Genomic DNA, 14,471 nt, shown 5'->3' on the forward strand with positions numbered 1-14,471 from the left:
TCGAGCTGCTCCCCTCGCTTCGACCTCGACAACTCCTCCCTCTGACTTCTCGGTCGAATCGTATCAAGCTTCCCTATCGTCGAAAGGATCGGACCCGACTGAAGCCGACTTACTTCGACTCGAATGTGAAACTCTCGATCCTTCGTGGTTGAGTCTGTTGCAGAACGAGCTCAAGAAACCCTACTTCAGGAAGCTGAAAGAGTTCTTGTGGAAGGAAGGATTGAGAGGAACGAAGGACAAGGATTCGAAAGGCAAATGGACCGTCTTTCCTCCAGGTAAACTCTCTCCCCTCTTTCGTGGTTTGTCTCTCATTCAGAACGCTGACTTCTCTTAATAGCTCACGACGTCTACTCGTGGTCCCGATATACCCCGCTCGAAGACGTCAAAGTCGTTATTCTCGGGCAGTACGTTCACTCTCCTTCTTCTTTCGTCCATAGTCTGTGCTCACGAATAGCCGCCCTCGCGTGTCGCATCGCAGAGATCCTTATCACGATGACGGTGAGCAAGACTGAATTATCTGCTATCTCCGTATGACTCGTGCTAAACCGGCTCTCTCTCTCTCTCCTTTTCTCCAGGTCAGGCTCACGGCGAGTCACTTCTTCCTGTATCTCTGTCTCCTTCTGCACGTTCTAATCCTCATGAACTCAATGCATTAGGTCTGTGCTTCTCAGTTCGACCTGGAGTCAAGATCCCTCCGTCGCTTCGAAACATCTACAAAGAGATCAAAACTGAGTATCCATCTTTCGTTGTTCCAACTCATGGGTGAGCCCTCATTACCTCCCTACACGTATTCAAAATAGCTAACTCGCTCGGATGTACAGCTCGCTGACGTCGCTCGCTCGATCTGGAGTTTTGCTTCTCAACACTTCACTCACCGTGAAACCTCATCAAGCTGGATCTCACTCGGGTAAAGGCTGGGAGACGTTCACGGACAAGCTTGTCGATTTGGTCGATCGATACGGAGGAAGTGGTGAAGTGGGGAAAGAAGGAAAAGGAGTCGTCGTGCTCGCTTGGGGAGCTTGGGCGGCGAAACGAGTCGCGAAAATGGACAAGGTGAGCAGCGATCCTACTCTCTCTTTCTCTCGTTGCGGTTGCTGACTTGTAAACCGATGCTTGTCGCTCGAACACACAGAAGAAACACTTGATCCTGACGAGTCCGGTACGCCTTTTCTCTCTCCTCTTTCGCTCCTGGAATAGCGCACCGCCAACTAATTTCGTCAACTCTCATAGCATCCTTCACCTCTATCTGCGAGTCGTGGCTTCTTTGGAAACGGTCACTTCAAGAAAGCAAACGAATGGCTCGAAGAAAAATATGGTCGTAAGTAGCCGGCTTCCCTCTATCGCGCTCTCCTGCTCCTGGAAGGTGCAAACCGAGCGCGAAGCCTGAGCTGATGACTCTTCTGCTTTCCTTGCGGCAGCTGACGCGAAAATTGATTGGACGAAGATTGAAATCGAACAAGAGGCGAAAGGTGACGACGGAAAGTAAACCCGGACCAAGTATGCTCAACCCTTGGAAAGCGAATAGCCACGCAATGATGCTCGATGAGTGTCTGACGCGGCGGCGGAAGTGGAAAATTAAAGAAGGTTGCGAAAAGGTATACGGATGATATGAAACGAAGAACCTGGTACTGCTGCTAGAGGGGCTAAGGGGTAAAACAAATGGCAAACGAGAGGAGATGAGAACGATGCAAAAACGATAATGAACGAGAGGAAACGGAGATCTAGACGACGTTGTCGTGGTGTCGAGAGTGCGACGAGTTGTCGGGAGACCTTTCGAGAGCGGCGAGGAGATCAATGCTGTTCGGGGGCAGAGATTGCGAGTCACCCTCGAGAGTATCCTTCTCGTCGAAAGAGAGGTCTTTGTCGGAAGCGCGGCGAGGAGGGTAAGCGGCGTGATCGGTAACGACCGATGAGCTACGAAGATTCGCGATGATCAGTTCTTGCTCTTTTCAGCAGCAGTGGGAAATTCCGAGTACTCACTGAGTCGTGACCTTGATACCGTCTGCGACAGTCGTAGGCATCGCCTTCGCTTGGTAGAAGATCGCAGGGTTGCAATCTTCGGCTCCGAAACCGAGCATCGTCTTCTTCTCCATGTCGGGTCGTTCGACGTGAGCAGTCGTGTGAGTCGACGAGTATCCGACCGAATGAGTACCAGTGTTGGCACCGGCAGAGTGAGCGTAGGCGGGGAGAGGACGAGATCGGTCGTTTTGGTAGCGAGCGGATCCAGAGAGGTATCGTTCGAGATCAGCACGAGCGTTGACTGTTTCCCAGCAGATGGAGGTGTCAGTAGACTACCCTGAGTAGCTTGTGAGAGTCAAAGGCTTACGGGAAACGAGTAGAGAGTTGAAGTAGAGCTAAAAAAGTGGAAGAGAAAACCAAGTCAGTCACCTCTTTCGACCCCAAAGACACTCAAAACGCTCCAAATTTTGGCTCACTTTAATTAGGCAGAGGTTTACTGACACGTGCCAACTTGAAGAAGAGACTCCGAAGAGGATGGCGTCGACAACGGCGATAACAGCCGTAAGCGAATTGGTCGAAATGATAAGTTCGATCAATCGGTTGAGCATCGAGTTCGTTTGGAGGAGACCGGTCTTCGACTTTTGGAGGTAGTATACGAGAGAGACGGTAATGATAACGTCGGCAAGGGCAGCACTGGTAGGTCAGAAGGAAAAGAAGAAAGAAAAAAGAAAATCAGTAACAAGTCACTGATAGATCCTTCGCAGAAGACATGATCTGCCGATCAAGTCATGGAAGGGAGTGCGGACAGGCCAAACTTACACCGCGAGCCAGATAGCAACTCCGTAGGTGAAACTTTGGAATTTCGCAAATTCTTGCAAGATGAAGATTTGGGCGGTCGATCCGACCGCAAAGCCGAGGGAGACGAGGGCGAGGACGCATACGAGGACGGGAACGAGGAGACCACGTTTTCCGACGATGTAGACTCGGTAGGCGTAGAAAAATTGACAGATGCAGGCGGCGATACCGGTCATAGCGGGATCGACCTATTGTTGCGATCGAATGCGAAGGAGCGAAAGAGACAGGGGTCGTGCGGGGGTCGTTTGCAGCGAAGTAGACGTGAGCGATAGATTGGAAGTAGTAACCAGATCAGTGAGTGATCCTGCCGTGCGATTCGCGCAGAGAGAGAGACTTACAGCAAAAGACCAAGGCGAGACGACGAGGTGGGCGGGGTTACCGTAGTTGACGACAGTCCAATCATAGATGGTGTACATCGAGATCGCAGAGTGACTCCAGTCGAGAATACACATGAAAACGACGAGCCACCAGTAGAGGCGCTTGTCGTTGGGGAAGAGGGTGAAGTAGGCGTAGGCTTGAGTGGAGGTGATACCGAGGAGGAAGGTAGAGAACGCCGTGCCGACGACGAAAGCGCCGATAGAATCATCTGAGGGACATTGAGCAGGTGTCAACGAAATTCTTCGCAACGAGACATGCTTTCCCGAGTCTGACGCAGACCGCTAGCAGTAATCTTGACAAGGAGAAGTTTGACTTACCGAAGAGACCCATTGTAAAAGCTTGAAAGAAGGGGAAGTAAGGACTAGGGAAGGTGGAAGTTGAAGTCGGAGAGGGACTTGATCAGGTCGAAGAAACGGTAGAGTCGCTGGAGGTGAACGTCAACGAAGAGGAGGAGGAGGTCGGAGTAGTGGAAGAGGGAGGATGAGGATGAGGAAAGAAAGTAGTCGTTCGAAGGAGCTGTCGACTTTTCAAGTAGCTCTCTCCACAATGAGCAGGAGAAGTCGATTCGTTCTCTCGTATCTCGAGTCCCTGTTTGGCAGAAACGAAGCTAAACGGTCGATGAGAGGGGGGGAGTCGAGCAGAAATAAAATCGCAGGAATTCCGTCGAGGTGAATTCTCAAGAAGAGAGTCGGAGTTTTTCGTTGCGGGAGCGAGAGCCTCTAGAGGAGAAACCGACTATGCCGGTCAATGCAACGAGGTTGATTGCTTCGTTCGCACGGTTCAGCGAGACTCGACGTACAGGTAGGTGAAGAGCAAGGTGGTACAACGGAGGAGAAAGACCCTGTTCTCGCCTCAGAGAAGAATTTCATACCCTCTTCTCGGCTTACGAGCGGTGTCGACGTCTCGACAGCATTAGAAGAGTAATTCTTGAATCTATGCACTTGGCCTGAAAATGATGCGAAAATCTTCTAGAGTGTCGCGTCCTGCAGCAAAACGACCTTCCTCCTCGTCGACCGTTTTCTAGAAAACGGTACCGTACGTACTGGGGAAATGGAAATGCTTGTTGCAAACTAAAACTCGAGAAAAAGCTTGTTCTCGTAACGTTGGATGGTTCGAATTCCCGCAATTTGCGGCCCTCGTCGCAGTGTCGCAATGAGCTCTGACAACCTTGCATCGTCCTCCTCGGAGCCAGAACTCTTCTACGGACTCGAGTGGCATGCTGCATCGTCAAGCGCTCAGAGAGTGTGCAACACACCATCTGTTTTGGCGAGCTGTAATGGGCGCTGTCAACTCGAGAGCGACTGGGAAGAACGCCATCCGGCGACAGTGATGTAGTCAACGTCGGTGAGGAGAAGGAGACGGTCAGGACAAGGTGGAACAAGGAACGTGAAACGGGAAGACAGAGGAAAACCAGAGGTCAAGTCAGTCTTTTGCGAAGAGCTCGAGCCTGGAAGACAACCCATTTCGCCTGCTCACTCGTAACTGGGACAAGGGACAGTCCTCTCGTGATAGTAAAGAAATGTACTACAGTCAGCAACGAACGACTTGCGAGGTGGTTGAGCTCGAACGAATTCGACAAACTCAGCTGAAATGAAAATTCGCGAAAGAAAATTTGCTCCCGCATCAAGTAGTCGGCAATTTCTGAAGGCTTGCGCTACAGTCGTATAGCTAGTAGTACAGTTAGTAACGATGAGGTAAAAGAAGCAATGTCGAGATAATCGGTTCCCATGGCGAGGTAAGAGGCCAAATCTTGGTCCTCACTTCTGAGTCCGCCTCCGACCACACCTAGCTCGAATAACGCCAGTACCGATAGAGATCTCGGTCAATCCAACCGGATCAACCTCGGAAGCAATCGAAGAGGAGAACGCTTGATCACCGATAGCTTGAAGACCTCACCTCGCTCATCCCCCGCCAAACGGGACTGTACAGACGGATAAGCAGTATAGAGTTCTTGCGGGACGCGTCAATCGGTACGTCCTCTCTCTTTCCCTCTCTCCTACACTTTGCTTCCTTCACTGAACACCGCCTTTCTTTGTTTCCCTCCCTTAGTTCCCAGCACAAATGTCGACCGCGGATGGAGAGGACAATCCACGTAGAGCGGCGATCGCGATGCTGAAACGAGCAGCGTCGACACGGGAACTCTCTTCGACTTCGAATCCTCCCTCTCCCGTCTCTTCTTCTTCTCCTGCTCCCCGACGAGAACATCGCAGTCGACCACGAGCCTACACAGCTCACTCGCGACAACCTACGCCAAATGACGACGATTCGCGGTCTCTCTATCCCCCCGGCCAATCTTCGCTCGAACGAACTGCTTCCCTTCTCGCACGACAACTCGCCATGGCAAAACTGACTGGAACTGCACCTCCTACACCACCTCCAACTTTCTTCACCGCGAATGAACCGTTGCCGACCCTCGAAGATTTGCAGAGGAGAGCGAGGGCAAAGATGGACCTCACTCGAGGAGCCGGATTGAGGAGGAACAACACGACGGCGGCCGCGTTATCGCAAGCTGGTCAACCGGGGAAACTTGCGACACCTCCAGTGCTGAAAAGGAACAATACGGTGACTGGAATCGGCCTCACAGGAGGATTCGGAACCGCAGCGTCTACGGAGATCGCTGAATCGCTCGAACTCGCTCAATCTCATCATTTTCTTGGACCTCATCGAGCGGAAGAAGACGAACAACCTCAGGAACGTAGTGAGGCGCGGATCAACCTGATGAGGAAGTTATCAGCGCGAAGATTGGCAACTCCAGCGGGATCAGTGGGAGGAAAGGATAAATTAGGGGTTGTCGGGAGAATAGGAAGAGCGAGACCTCGAAGTGGCAGTGTCGGAGGTATTGATTGGAGACTGGGACACGGGTCTGGTTTCGACAGTGTGAGGGAGGAGGAAACTCGCGAATCGATACCTCAAGCTCTTCCTTCGGCTCACCCTCTTCAACTCGGCCTGCCGCTCAACATGTCGTATAGCTCGGAACATCAAGGGAGGAACGAGAGTGGGAGTGGAATCGGAATGGGGATTCGGATGGACGGAGACGTTACCGATCAATCCGACACATCGAGTCGACCGGAATCAACGACTGAAGAAGGAGGAGGAGCAGGCTGGAAAGACCCGAACGAACCCTCGACGGACGAAGGGGAGCAGTCAGAAGATGAGCGAAACGTCTGGGAATACGACGCAGCCCTCCAGCCCTCGTCGAATCTTCGACCCGATTCAGAAATGGAACACATTCGAGAGTCAAAACAGCATTTGCCGCCTCCGATTCAGACGAACTCTCTACAATCTTCCCCTCATCCGTCTTTCCGCTCCTTCCACTCGGCCCAGTCTCAGTTGAACGATCAAACTCCAAAGGCTCCTTGGGCTCCTTCCTTCCTCGCGACCGCTCCCCACACATCGTCCCCTTCTTCCGCGACGACAATACAACAACCTCGATTCTCGAATCCGCCTCTACAGCAGTTGACTGACGATTCTGTTTCGCCGAATTCGTCGCCTCAATATCCGAGTTCAGATTGGCCGACCCACGAGGATTCCGAAGGAACGCGACCTACTCCTTCGACCGACAATCGTCATCCTTCCGAAGCACATCTTGAACTCCCTACGCCCCTCTCTTCCGCCTCGATCTCTCCCTCTGCATCCGCCTCCTCGACTGCTTCTTCGACACCTTCCTTTGAAGACGCTCCGCCTCAACGCTCGAATGAAAGAACGCAACGGCCGATCCCGACCTTTGGTATCGCTGCCGTTGAAGCTCAACCCTCAGGATTCTTTGGACTACCGGGCGGTATCGGATCCGATCGTAAGAGGGGTAGTAGTGCGAGCTCGAGTCTAGCTCTGCTTGAAGCGAGTCGGAGAGCACGGGAACGAGGTTCGGATGCGACTCAATTACAGCTCGGATCGAATTTCGCCCGTAGTCGGATGGGAAGCGCGGTTAGTTCAATCGACAGTAGTGGGAGCGGAAGCGGAAGTGGGAGAATGCTCGAGAAAGTTGATGCGAGAGTCGAGGAGGAACAAGAAAGTTTGGAAGGGGAGAGAGGAGATGGAAAATTGCAAGATGAGGCGAAAGTCGACGAGAACCCGAGTTTCCCTTCGCCACAGGCAGACTACCAGTTCCCCTTCGGCGCGAAAGCTCACTCTCAAGTAGGCGGACACAAGGAGTCGACTCGATCTGCTCAGCCAGAGTACGTCGTTTCATCGTTCCACGATCTGATTGTTATCGACCTGTTCTGACTCCCACTATTCAATCCCTGATCAACAGCCGATCCAGTCGCACAGCTCTCCTGGCGTCTCCATCAAGTACCGAGAAGAGCTCACGCAAAACGCGAGACTTCCCCTTCAAGCTTCCCTTCCAGAATTCCGCCTTTCCTGAAACTCCGTCCGATTCGCCAGTTCTACTTGACCCAATCTCGCCTACCGCTGTCATTCCCGATCCATTCCTCAACATGCGCTTCGCTCCTCCGACCGACGTTGCCGATCCCGAAAGAGAACGAACAACGTTAACCGGTCCACCTCAACCTCCTTCCCCAGCCTCTCCAGGCATGATCAGATCGCCTTCGACTGAATCTCAAGCATCCTCAGCCGGTCGAAGCTCAACATATGACTCGTCGACTATGATGCATCGAGACCTCTCGTCTAACTCAGCTTCGTCACAGTCGACGAATCGACATCTCTTATCTCCCCGAGTCTCACCGCTTCCCGCCAACGAGCTCCCTTCAAATCGGATTCTGGCCAAGATCGAATCAATGTTCTCGAACGACGTCGGTTCCAGCAACTCTGCGACATCGACAAGTCCCTCTCCTCTCGACGCCCCTCCTCGAAAACTTCTACTCCACACTCCAGTTCTTCAAGTCGTCAACGCAAACACGGTCAAAGATCGTTACCTCTTCCTGTTCACCGACTTGCTCGTCATCGCGAAACCTCTCATCGCAGAGCATCCTCTCACTGGAGAACCGATTCCTCCCTCTCTCGACAGTCAGTTCCTCGTCAAAAGTGTGGTCGAGTCGAGAAACCTCAAGATCTCGGCGACTGAAGATTCCTCGGAGGACTCCACCATCTCGAGCAACACGAGCAAGAAACGACATCCTCTCCTCATCGCATTCATCGATCGATTCGCGAATGAACCCTCTCGAGCGATCGCCTCTCTCGTCCAGAAAGGAGGCCTCACGGGCGACGGACCGACGATCTCGAATCTCTTGTTCAAGAACACGGATCTAAACCGGAATCAGCTCGGAGCGTACCTCGCGAACCCGAATCATCGTCACGTTCTCCGGTCCTACATCGAAAGGTTCAGATTCGGCGGAGTACGAATCGATGACGCTCTGAGGTTGTTCCTCATGTCGGTCAGGTTCCCGCCTCAGGATCGCAAGGCGGCAGAGTACGTTCTTGGAGTGTTGGCAAACGTCTGGGCCGAAACGAACGTTTCGAGCGGTTTCGACCCGAGTCTCGCATTCAGCTTGATCGTCTCAATTCTTCGTTTGAGCGATGTTCTACACTCGAGTGACGAAAGGGAAACCGGAGAAGGACCCATCTTCCCCAGTTCGCGCTCTACTCAGATGTGAGTCTCGCTCTGATTCCTGTTGTCACCCCTCGAGGAAAGTCTTGACTCACTGTTCACTCTGCGACTCAGGTTATCTGTTGACGAGTTCATCGGGAGGTTCCGAGAACACGATACTCGAATGGTCGTGCCCGAGGATCTCCTCTCTCGTATCTATACTTCGGTTCGGCGAGAACGGATCGAACAAGCTTCCGACAATTCAATCTTCAGCATGACTCCCGATATCGAAGCGACAATTGATCCTCCAAAATTACCGACTCATCTCACGTATCGCACTCCCTCCGACATTTTCACCATCTCTATTCCAGCTCCAGACACCAAGTTCAGCATCAAGCTTGCAGGTCCCGATCTCGAATTCGACCCTCCCGTCCTCTCGTTCGCCAGGAGCAATACCCAAAGTTTCCGAGTCACCGGAACCGCTCTCGGCGTCCGGGTCATGGTCTTGATCAAACGAGGAGCGAATGCACCGAGGTATCAAGGCTTGCCTTTGAACAAAGCCTTTTCGATCGAGCGAGCGTTCATGCAGAACACCTTCCAGGTTAGTCCACCTGCGCTCATATAGCTTCTCCAGGGACTTACCCCCTCGCCTCTGCTCGCAGGTCGCCTTCACGAACCACCTCGACGTCAAACGACGTTACATGTTCTCCGTCTCGGACGCTTCAATTCGATCCCGATGGCTTTCTACGTTTCGCAATCAGATCTCGCGATCGTACCAGTCTCGAACGACTGTGTCTCCGGCTCTCGCAGCGGCACAAACTGTTTCGACACAAGTCCTCCGCGACGTCTTCCTCCCTCCCGACGAACCTCAACAAATCTCCCCGGCCGCTCCTTCTCCTCGACCGAATTTCGCCGCGCCCCAGTTTGGTCGACCTGTCACGGCTCCTCCGCGGACACGACTCGGTACTCCTACGCGTGCTGGAGGAGCGCTCGCAAGGTCGAATTCGATCAGCAAGATGTACGCTTCTCAGTTCAAACAGGAAGCAGATCTCTCGGAACGCAAACAGAGTCTGATCAACGGTCAACTACGAATCAACGGAGCTGGAGGTTCATCGAGAGACGACGTCGCGACACTCGGAAGTAGTCAGTACGCGAAATCTGGACACGAACTTGTTCTCACGACTGAACAGAATTCTCTCTTGCCTGTCGTGCTATCTTTCCTCAACACCGGTCTCGAGGTAAGCTCTCGTTCTTCTCACCTTCAGCAACTCGCAGCTGACTTTGACTTGTTTCGTAGGCTGCACCTCACCCTCTCTCGCTCCAAGGGACTGCCTTCCAGCTTCCTCCCCTTCCTCCTTCTTCTGGATCCGCTTCCAACCCGTCTACCACCTCAACCTTCCCTCTCGTCGGATTTCCCTTCAGTCGTTGATACCCCAATGCTGTCTCTTTTCTCCGCTCAGTTACCCCTCTCGTTTTTCATCTGTCGTCTTTTATCGTTCCGCGCTGTATGTGCTTCAAACTTTGCAACCTAGCTTGGGATATCAAAAGTGCTACAACAAGAAGAGAAAGAGACTTGAGAAAACAAACGAGGGTATTTTTCAAACCGAGCGAGAGAGGGAGGAGGATTACAGATCAAGAGAGCATCGGAGCGGAATCCCCGTTAGGTTCCGGAGCAGGAGTGCCATCTCCATTCGCCATGGCCGTATCTTCTGCTGCCGGTTCGACAGGCTTCGGCGGAGGAGGAGGAAGTTTCGCAGACAGGAATTCCTTGATCTTGGGCATCGACGCTCGTAGTAGATGTGTCGGTCGAGCCTCGTCGTCGGTAGCTGTAGAGCAATCAATCGCGAATCAGTTTGAGCCGTGAAGTTGAGCGTGAGATCAAGACAGGCCGGTAGGACTCACTCGCTCGCAGAATGTTTCCAAACTTTTTCGTATTCTTGCCAGCTTTCCTCGGATCTTCTTGTAGAGGGTGATTCGAAGGCAAGAGAACGAAAGAGTTCTGCGTTGGAATTTGAGTTTGATCAGCTCTATGCTCGGTCAAACACGAAAATCGACAGGGGAAAGGGAATTTACTTGTTTGTACCAAGTTCGATAATCGCACGAGCTATCGAGTTCTGGTGGCGGTTCGTGACCGAGTACCGAGATGCAAGCTCGAGTTCGTTGAGCGACCGTCCCTAAGAAGAGAGAAGAACGTGAGCAAGTCGAGCTCTCGACGAGGAGAGACCAATGATTTACCTCCTCGATGTTGAACCATAGCAACAACTGCACTGCATCCAGCTCCCGTTCCGAACAGCACGACATTCCTTGCGGTCGACAAGCTATTTCGCCAGACACTCAGGTTAGGATCAGCCCGATGAGAGAGCGCGTTCGAAAACTCACCTGACGATAGAATCCCAGACGTGTAGAGCGAGTCTCTTCTCCAACTCTCGATTTCGGGTAGGATCAGGCTGTCATTCGAGAAGACGTCAGTGCGTGTCCTCGAAGGTCGGGCTAGGGCGAAGGATAGGCGCTAACCATTTGACCTTTGATTGTCGGCAAATGTGCGAGGAAGTTGACGTCGACGACAGCGAAATCCATGTCGTGCAGTGCCCAATCGAGTACTTCTCGACTCGTGTCGAGCTAGAGAAAGTTGATTGTCAGATCTTGAACGCTCGTCAGGGAAAGAATGACAAGGAACTGACTAGTTGAGTTCGTTCGAGATCGACGTCGTAGGTCGAGGCAAAGTAGGAGGCTTTGATCGAACCGCTGAGTCGTGATTCTCACGTCAGCGTCTCCTCAAGCTCGTTGAGAACGCACTGGAACGTACAGATCGTGCATGAAGACCAGTAGAGTGTCGGCATCGTAGACGTCCTCACTGACAATTGAGTCGAAGGGTGAGCAAGCCTGGAATAGGACAGTCCAAGAGATAGACTCACGATACAAGCACTTGACTCGAGAAATGTTGCTCAAGCTCAGGATCCGTGATCTCGAGACTGAATAGTCCATACTCGTTGTAGAGATCGTACAGCCGGTGAGCTCGCAAGATTTCTGGGAGTACCACAAATACCGAATGAGCCCTCGCAGAACGGAAAGGAATTCGAGGTGAGAGACACTCACCAGTGAGAGACATCGTTTTTCCTGCTTTTTGCAGTTCTGTAGGGAAGTAGAGCGGCAAAAAATTGTCAGGATACCAGAACGAAAGAGAGAGGCAAGCGAAAAGGGTAACTCGCCCTCGGTAGTTGCTACGGCAGCTCCCATCGACTTCCAGTGAGCGCTCTGCGTTCGCATGACGTTGTAGACGGTGTTGGTCGCGCTGAGAGAAGCCGGGCCGAGAGAAGGTAGATAAGGAGGTTCGTCTCCGACGAGGACTTCAACACAAGCGTGCGAAGATTTGACGACCGAGTCGACGTTGTATCCACCCTGAGATCATGAAAGAGTTGGAGCGGGTTTTTCATGGCTCCGCAGATAAGCTGAGAAAGGCTTACCTCAAGAGCGAGAACAAGTTTTCCTCCGCAGAGAGCGCTCAAGAGATGAGTCATGTGCGCGTATCCAGCCGGAGAGACCTTCATCTTTCCGAGCTCATCACCAGCAGCGGCGTCATATCCAGCCGATACTGTCATTCGAAAGAATCAGCACTTTGAGCGATAATCAATAATTCGTTTTAAGGAGGTTGAAACGCACCGAGTACAATGTCGGGAGCGAACTCGTAAGCAATCGGCATGACGATTTGTTGGAACGCGTAAATGTAATCGGCATCTCCCATTCCCATATCGGGGAAAGGAATGTTGACCGAGCTGACACAACGAGAGAGAATTAGGAGGAGAGCATCGCGCAGAGTAGCGAAATCACTTACAATCCGGCGCCAGCACCAGATCCGACCGATTCCATAGCTCCGTAGTTTCCTCCAGGGTAGAATCCATCTGCGTGTCGGTGGAGAGAAATGTAGAGAACGTTTGGATCGTCTTCGAAAGCTTTTTGAGTTCCGTTGCCTATATCGATCCATTGAATGAGTGTCAGTTCTGGATTCCGTGAGAGACAGGAAGTGACTCGATACATACCATGGTGAACATCCCAATCGAGGATGAGCACCTTTTGCATTCTGATCTCTTTCCCGTTGACATCTTTCTGGGTTCCCGAAGCGTAAACCGTTTGCAGCCATTTCGCAGCTACGGCGACGTTGTTGAAGAAGCAGAATCCCATGGCTTCCTCCGGTTCGGCGTGATGACCAGGTGGTCTACGTGTCCGCGTGAGAACGTGTGTCAGCGAAGCGCTAAAGATCCGGCCCAACGAAAAAGATTGAAAGCGTACCGAACGATTGCGAATCCGTTCCTGATTTGACCTTCAGCAACCGCACGACACATCTCGATCACACCACCACAACTGAGACGAGCAGCGAATGCGGAATCAGGGTTGACGTAAAGTGATAGTCGATCGAAGAATTCTGTGCAAGTTTCGAGGTATTCGACCGATTGAACTAGGGAGGAGCGAGACTCAGTTCTTGCAGGACTCGATTGATGGGAAGCTCGATGAAACGTACAGCCGGTCGCCCTCACTCGATCCCAATGTCCTTCTGAGTGAACGAGCATGATCTCTTCCCGAACCGCTTCTCGTACCGCAACACGCTGCATCCGAGCGGTCAAGCCAGCCGCTGGAAGATAGCTCAATCTGGGGTCAGGGATCTTTCGAAGAGAGAGATAGGCGCCGGGGAGCGAGACTTGCCGTCGAGTTTCTGGAAAACGCCGATGATTCGTGAAGGTTGTTCTGGATGAGGATCATCTGTACCGACAGTACTCTTCGGAAGAGGTTTGTGTAGAGTCATTCGAGCAGAGTAACAGAATCCTGTCTCAACCCATCATCAGCTTCGACTGCACTCAAGTTTCGTGAGATGTTTGGGAAAACTCACCACTTGGAACTCGTCCCAGGCCTAGCTTCTTCAATTCCGCTACCGACATTCTCGAGACCTCCTCTTCGTATACGACACCTGGCGTCCTGACCTCTTCCGGCCTCATCTTTGCTTCCTCGACTGAATCGATAATCCTCCGAATTGGCGGTTTCTCATTCAATCCAGCCCCGAGAACGATCGAGGGTTCCGTGTAAGGAGGAGGTGCCGTGTAAGGTTTCGGGTTTGCTACTGCGGCAGCTTTCGAAGGGATCGAGGAGAAACCGGTGAGGGGAGCAGCGAGAGGATTTTGTTCGGGAAACGGTGCAAACTTTGAAGGTCCTGCTTTTAGCGCGTTTTGAGGGTTGTCCATCGAGTTCAAGAGTGCCTCGGTCGCGCTCATGTGCGTCGTAGGAGCGGGGATCGGAGCTCGCAGTGAGGTTTGAGTTTCTGATGATGAAGGTTGAGGGAACGCTGCTGAAGTCGTTCCATTCGTTTCTTGGGTCGTAGGAATGTCTTGCGTGAACGGCTGAGTCCCCTCCATGTTGTCGTACCTCGAAGACCGCGCTCGATGAAGGTTGAATGAGAGAGTTCCGTTTTGTAATTCTCTCTTCTCGACCACACTTCGCCTGCACTCGACGACTTCTCCGTGGCCCAGGAGCTATCCGTACACGACTACGAAAGTGACAACTGAAACCTCCCGCTCGGTGCCTCGAAGTCGACCATTCTCCGCAACTACTCTGCTTCGTGGAATTCAATCACTCAGCGCCGGCAGCCTGAACGACTAAAAAGCTGTCCATAGCTGTGTTTTAATCATATGGAGCCTGTACATAACTTCGACTCGGGGCTCTGCTGCAGCTTAGCGTACGCAAAATTGCGCTCTCGCTTGGCTCTCGCTGATCCCTACCAACCTCAGGCGAAGCTCTGCTCGTAATC

At 52.3% G+C, this 14,471-nt stretch overlaps 5 protein-coding genes across 5 annotated transcripts; 3 read left to right on the forward strand and 2 right to left on the reverse strand.

Annotated features, from left to right (window-relative positions):
- On the forward strand, positions 1 to 1,486 carry JCM6883_006110 (uracil-DNA glycosylase; the record flags this gene model as incomplete). Its single annotated transcript, XM_076632651.1, has 8 exons — positions 1 to 275; positions 338 to 404; positions 479 to 498; positions 657 to 762; positions 822 to 1,053; positions 1,133 to 1,159; positions 1,231 to 1,318; positions 1,419 to 1,486. Coding segments are annotated over 8 exons (883 nt in total), but the record flags the coding sequence as incomplete, so codon positions are not given.
- Positions 1,487 to 1,721: 235 nt separating this feature from the next.
- JCM6883_006111 (DUF6534 domain-containing protein) lies at positions 1,722 to 3,522 on the reverse strand (the record flags this gene model as incomplete). Its single annotated transcript, XM_076632652.1, has 7 exons — positions 1,722 to 1,914; positions 1,981 to 2,260; positions 2,327 to 2,354; positions 2,436 to 2,652; positions 2,779 to 3,002; positions 3,153 to 3,400; positions 3,510 to 3,522. The coding sequence occupies 7 exons, from the start codon at positions 3,520 to 3,522 to the stop codon at positions 1,722 to 1,724; spliced, it is 1,203 nt and encodes a 400-aa protein (XP_076487279.1).
- A 1,731-nt stretch (positions 3,523 to 5,253) lies between these two features.
- Positions 5,254 to 7,416, forward strand: JCM6883_006112 (uncharacterized protein; the record flags this gene model as incomplete). The annotated part of the gene is made up of 1 exon (XM_076632653.1): positions 5,254 to 7,416. One exon carries the CDS (start codon positions 5,254 to 5,256, stop codon positions 7,414 to 7,416), a length of 2,163 nt encoding a protein of 720 aa, XP_076487280.1.
- Positions 7,417 to 7,628: 212 nt separating this feature from the next.
- JCM6883_006113 (uncharacterized protein) lies at positions 7,629 to 10,106 on the forward strand (the record flags this gene model as incomplete). Its single annotated transcript, XM_076632654.1, has 4 exons — positions 7,629 to 8,740; positions 8,813 to 9,278; positions 9,340 to 9,915; positions 9,975 to 10,106. 4 exons carry the CDS (start codon positions 7,629 to 7,631, stop codon positions 10,104 to 10,106), a joined length of 2,286 nt encoding a protein of 761 aa, XP_076487281.1.
- A 203-nt stretch (positions 10,107 to 10,309) lies between these two features.
- Positions 10,310 to 14,079, reverse strand: JCM6883_006114 (uncharacterized protein; the record flags this gene model as incomplete). The annotated part of the gene is made up of 19 exons (XM_076632655.1): positions 10,310 to 10,503; positions 10,580 to 10,676; positions 10,751 to 10,851; positions 10,913 to 10,995; positions 11,057 to 11,124; positions 11,192 to 11,296; positions 11,359 to 11,422; positions 11,484 to 11,531; positions 11,593 to 11,704; positions 11,774 to 11,809; positions 11,887 to 12,076; positions 12,142 to 12,269; positions 12,338 to 12,450; positions 12,510 to 12,645; positions 12,715 to 12,890; positions 12,965 to 13,130; positions 13,194 to 13,304; positions 13,376 to 13,495; positions 13,560 to 14,079. 19 exons carry the CDS (start codon positions 14,077 to 14,079, stop codon positions 10,310 to 10,312), a joined length of 2,568 nt encoding a protein of 855 aa, XP_076487282.1.
- Positions 14,080 to 14,471: the final 392 nt, after the last annotated feature.

Source organism: Sporobolomyces salmoneus (assembly GCF_050403485.1).
Source record: "Sporobolomyces salmoneus JCM6883 DNA, S_salmoneus_JCM6883_v1_ctg29, whole genome shotgun sequence".
In the NCBI taxonomy this organism is placed as follows: Eukaryota; Fungi; Basidiomycota; class Microbotryomycetes; order Sporidiobolales; family Sporidiobolaceae; genus Sporobolomyces; species Sporobolomyces salmoneus.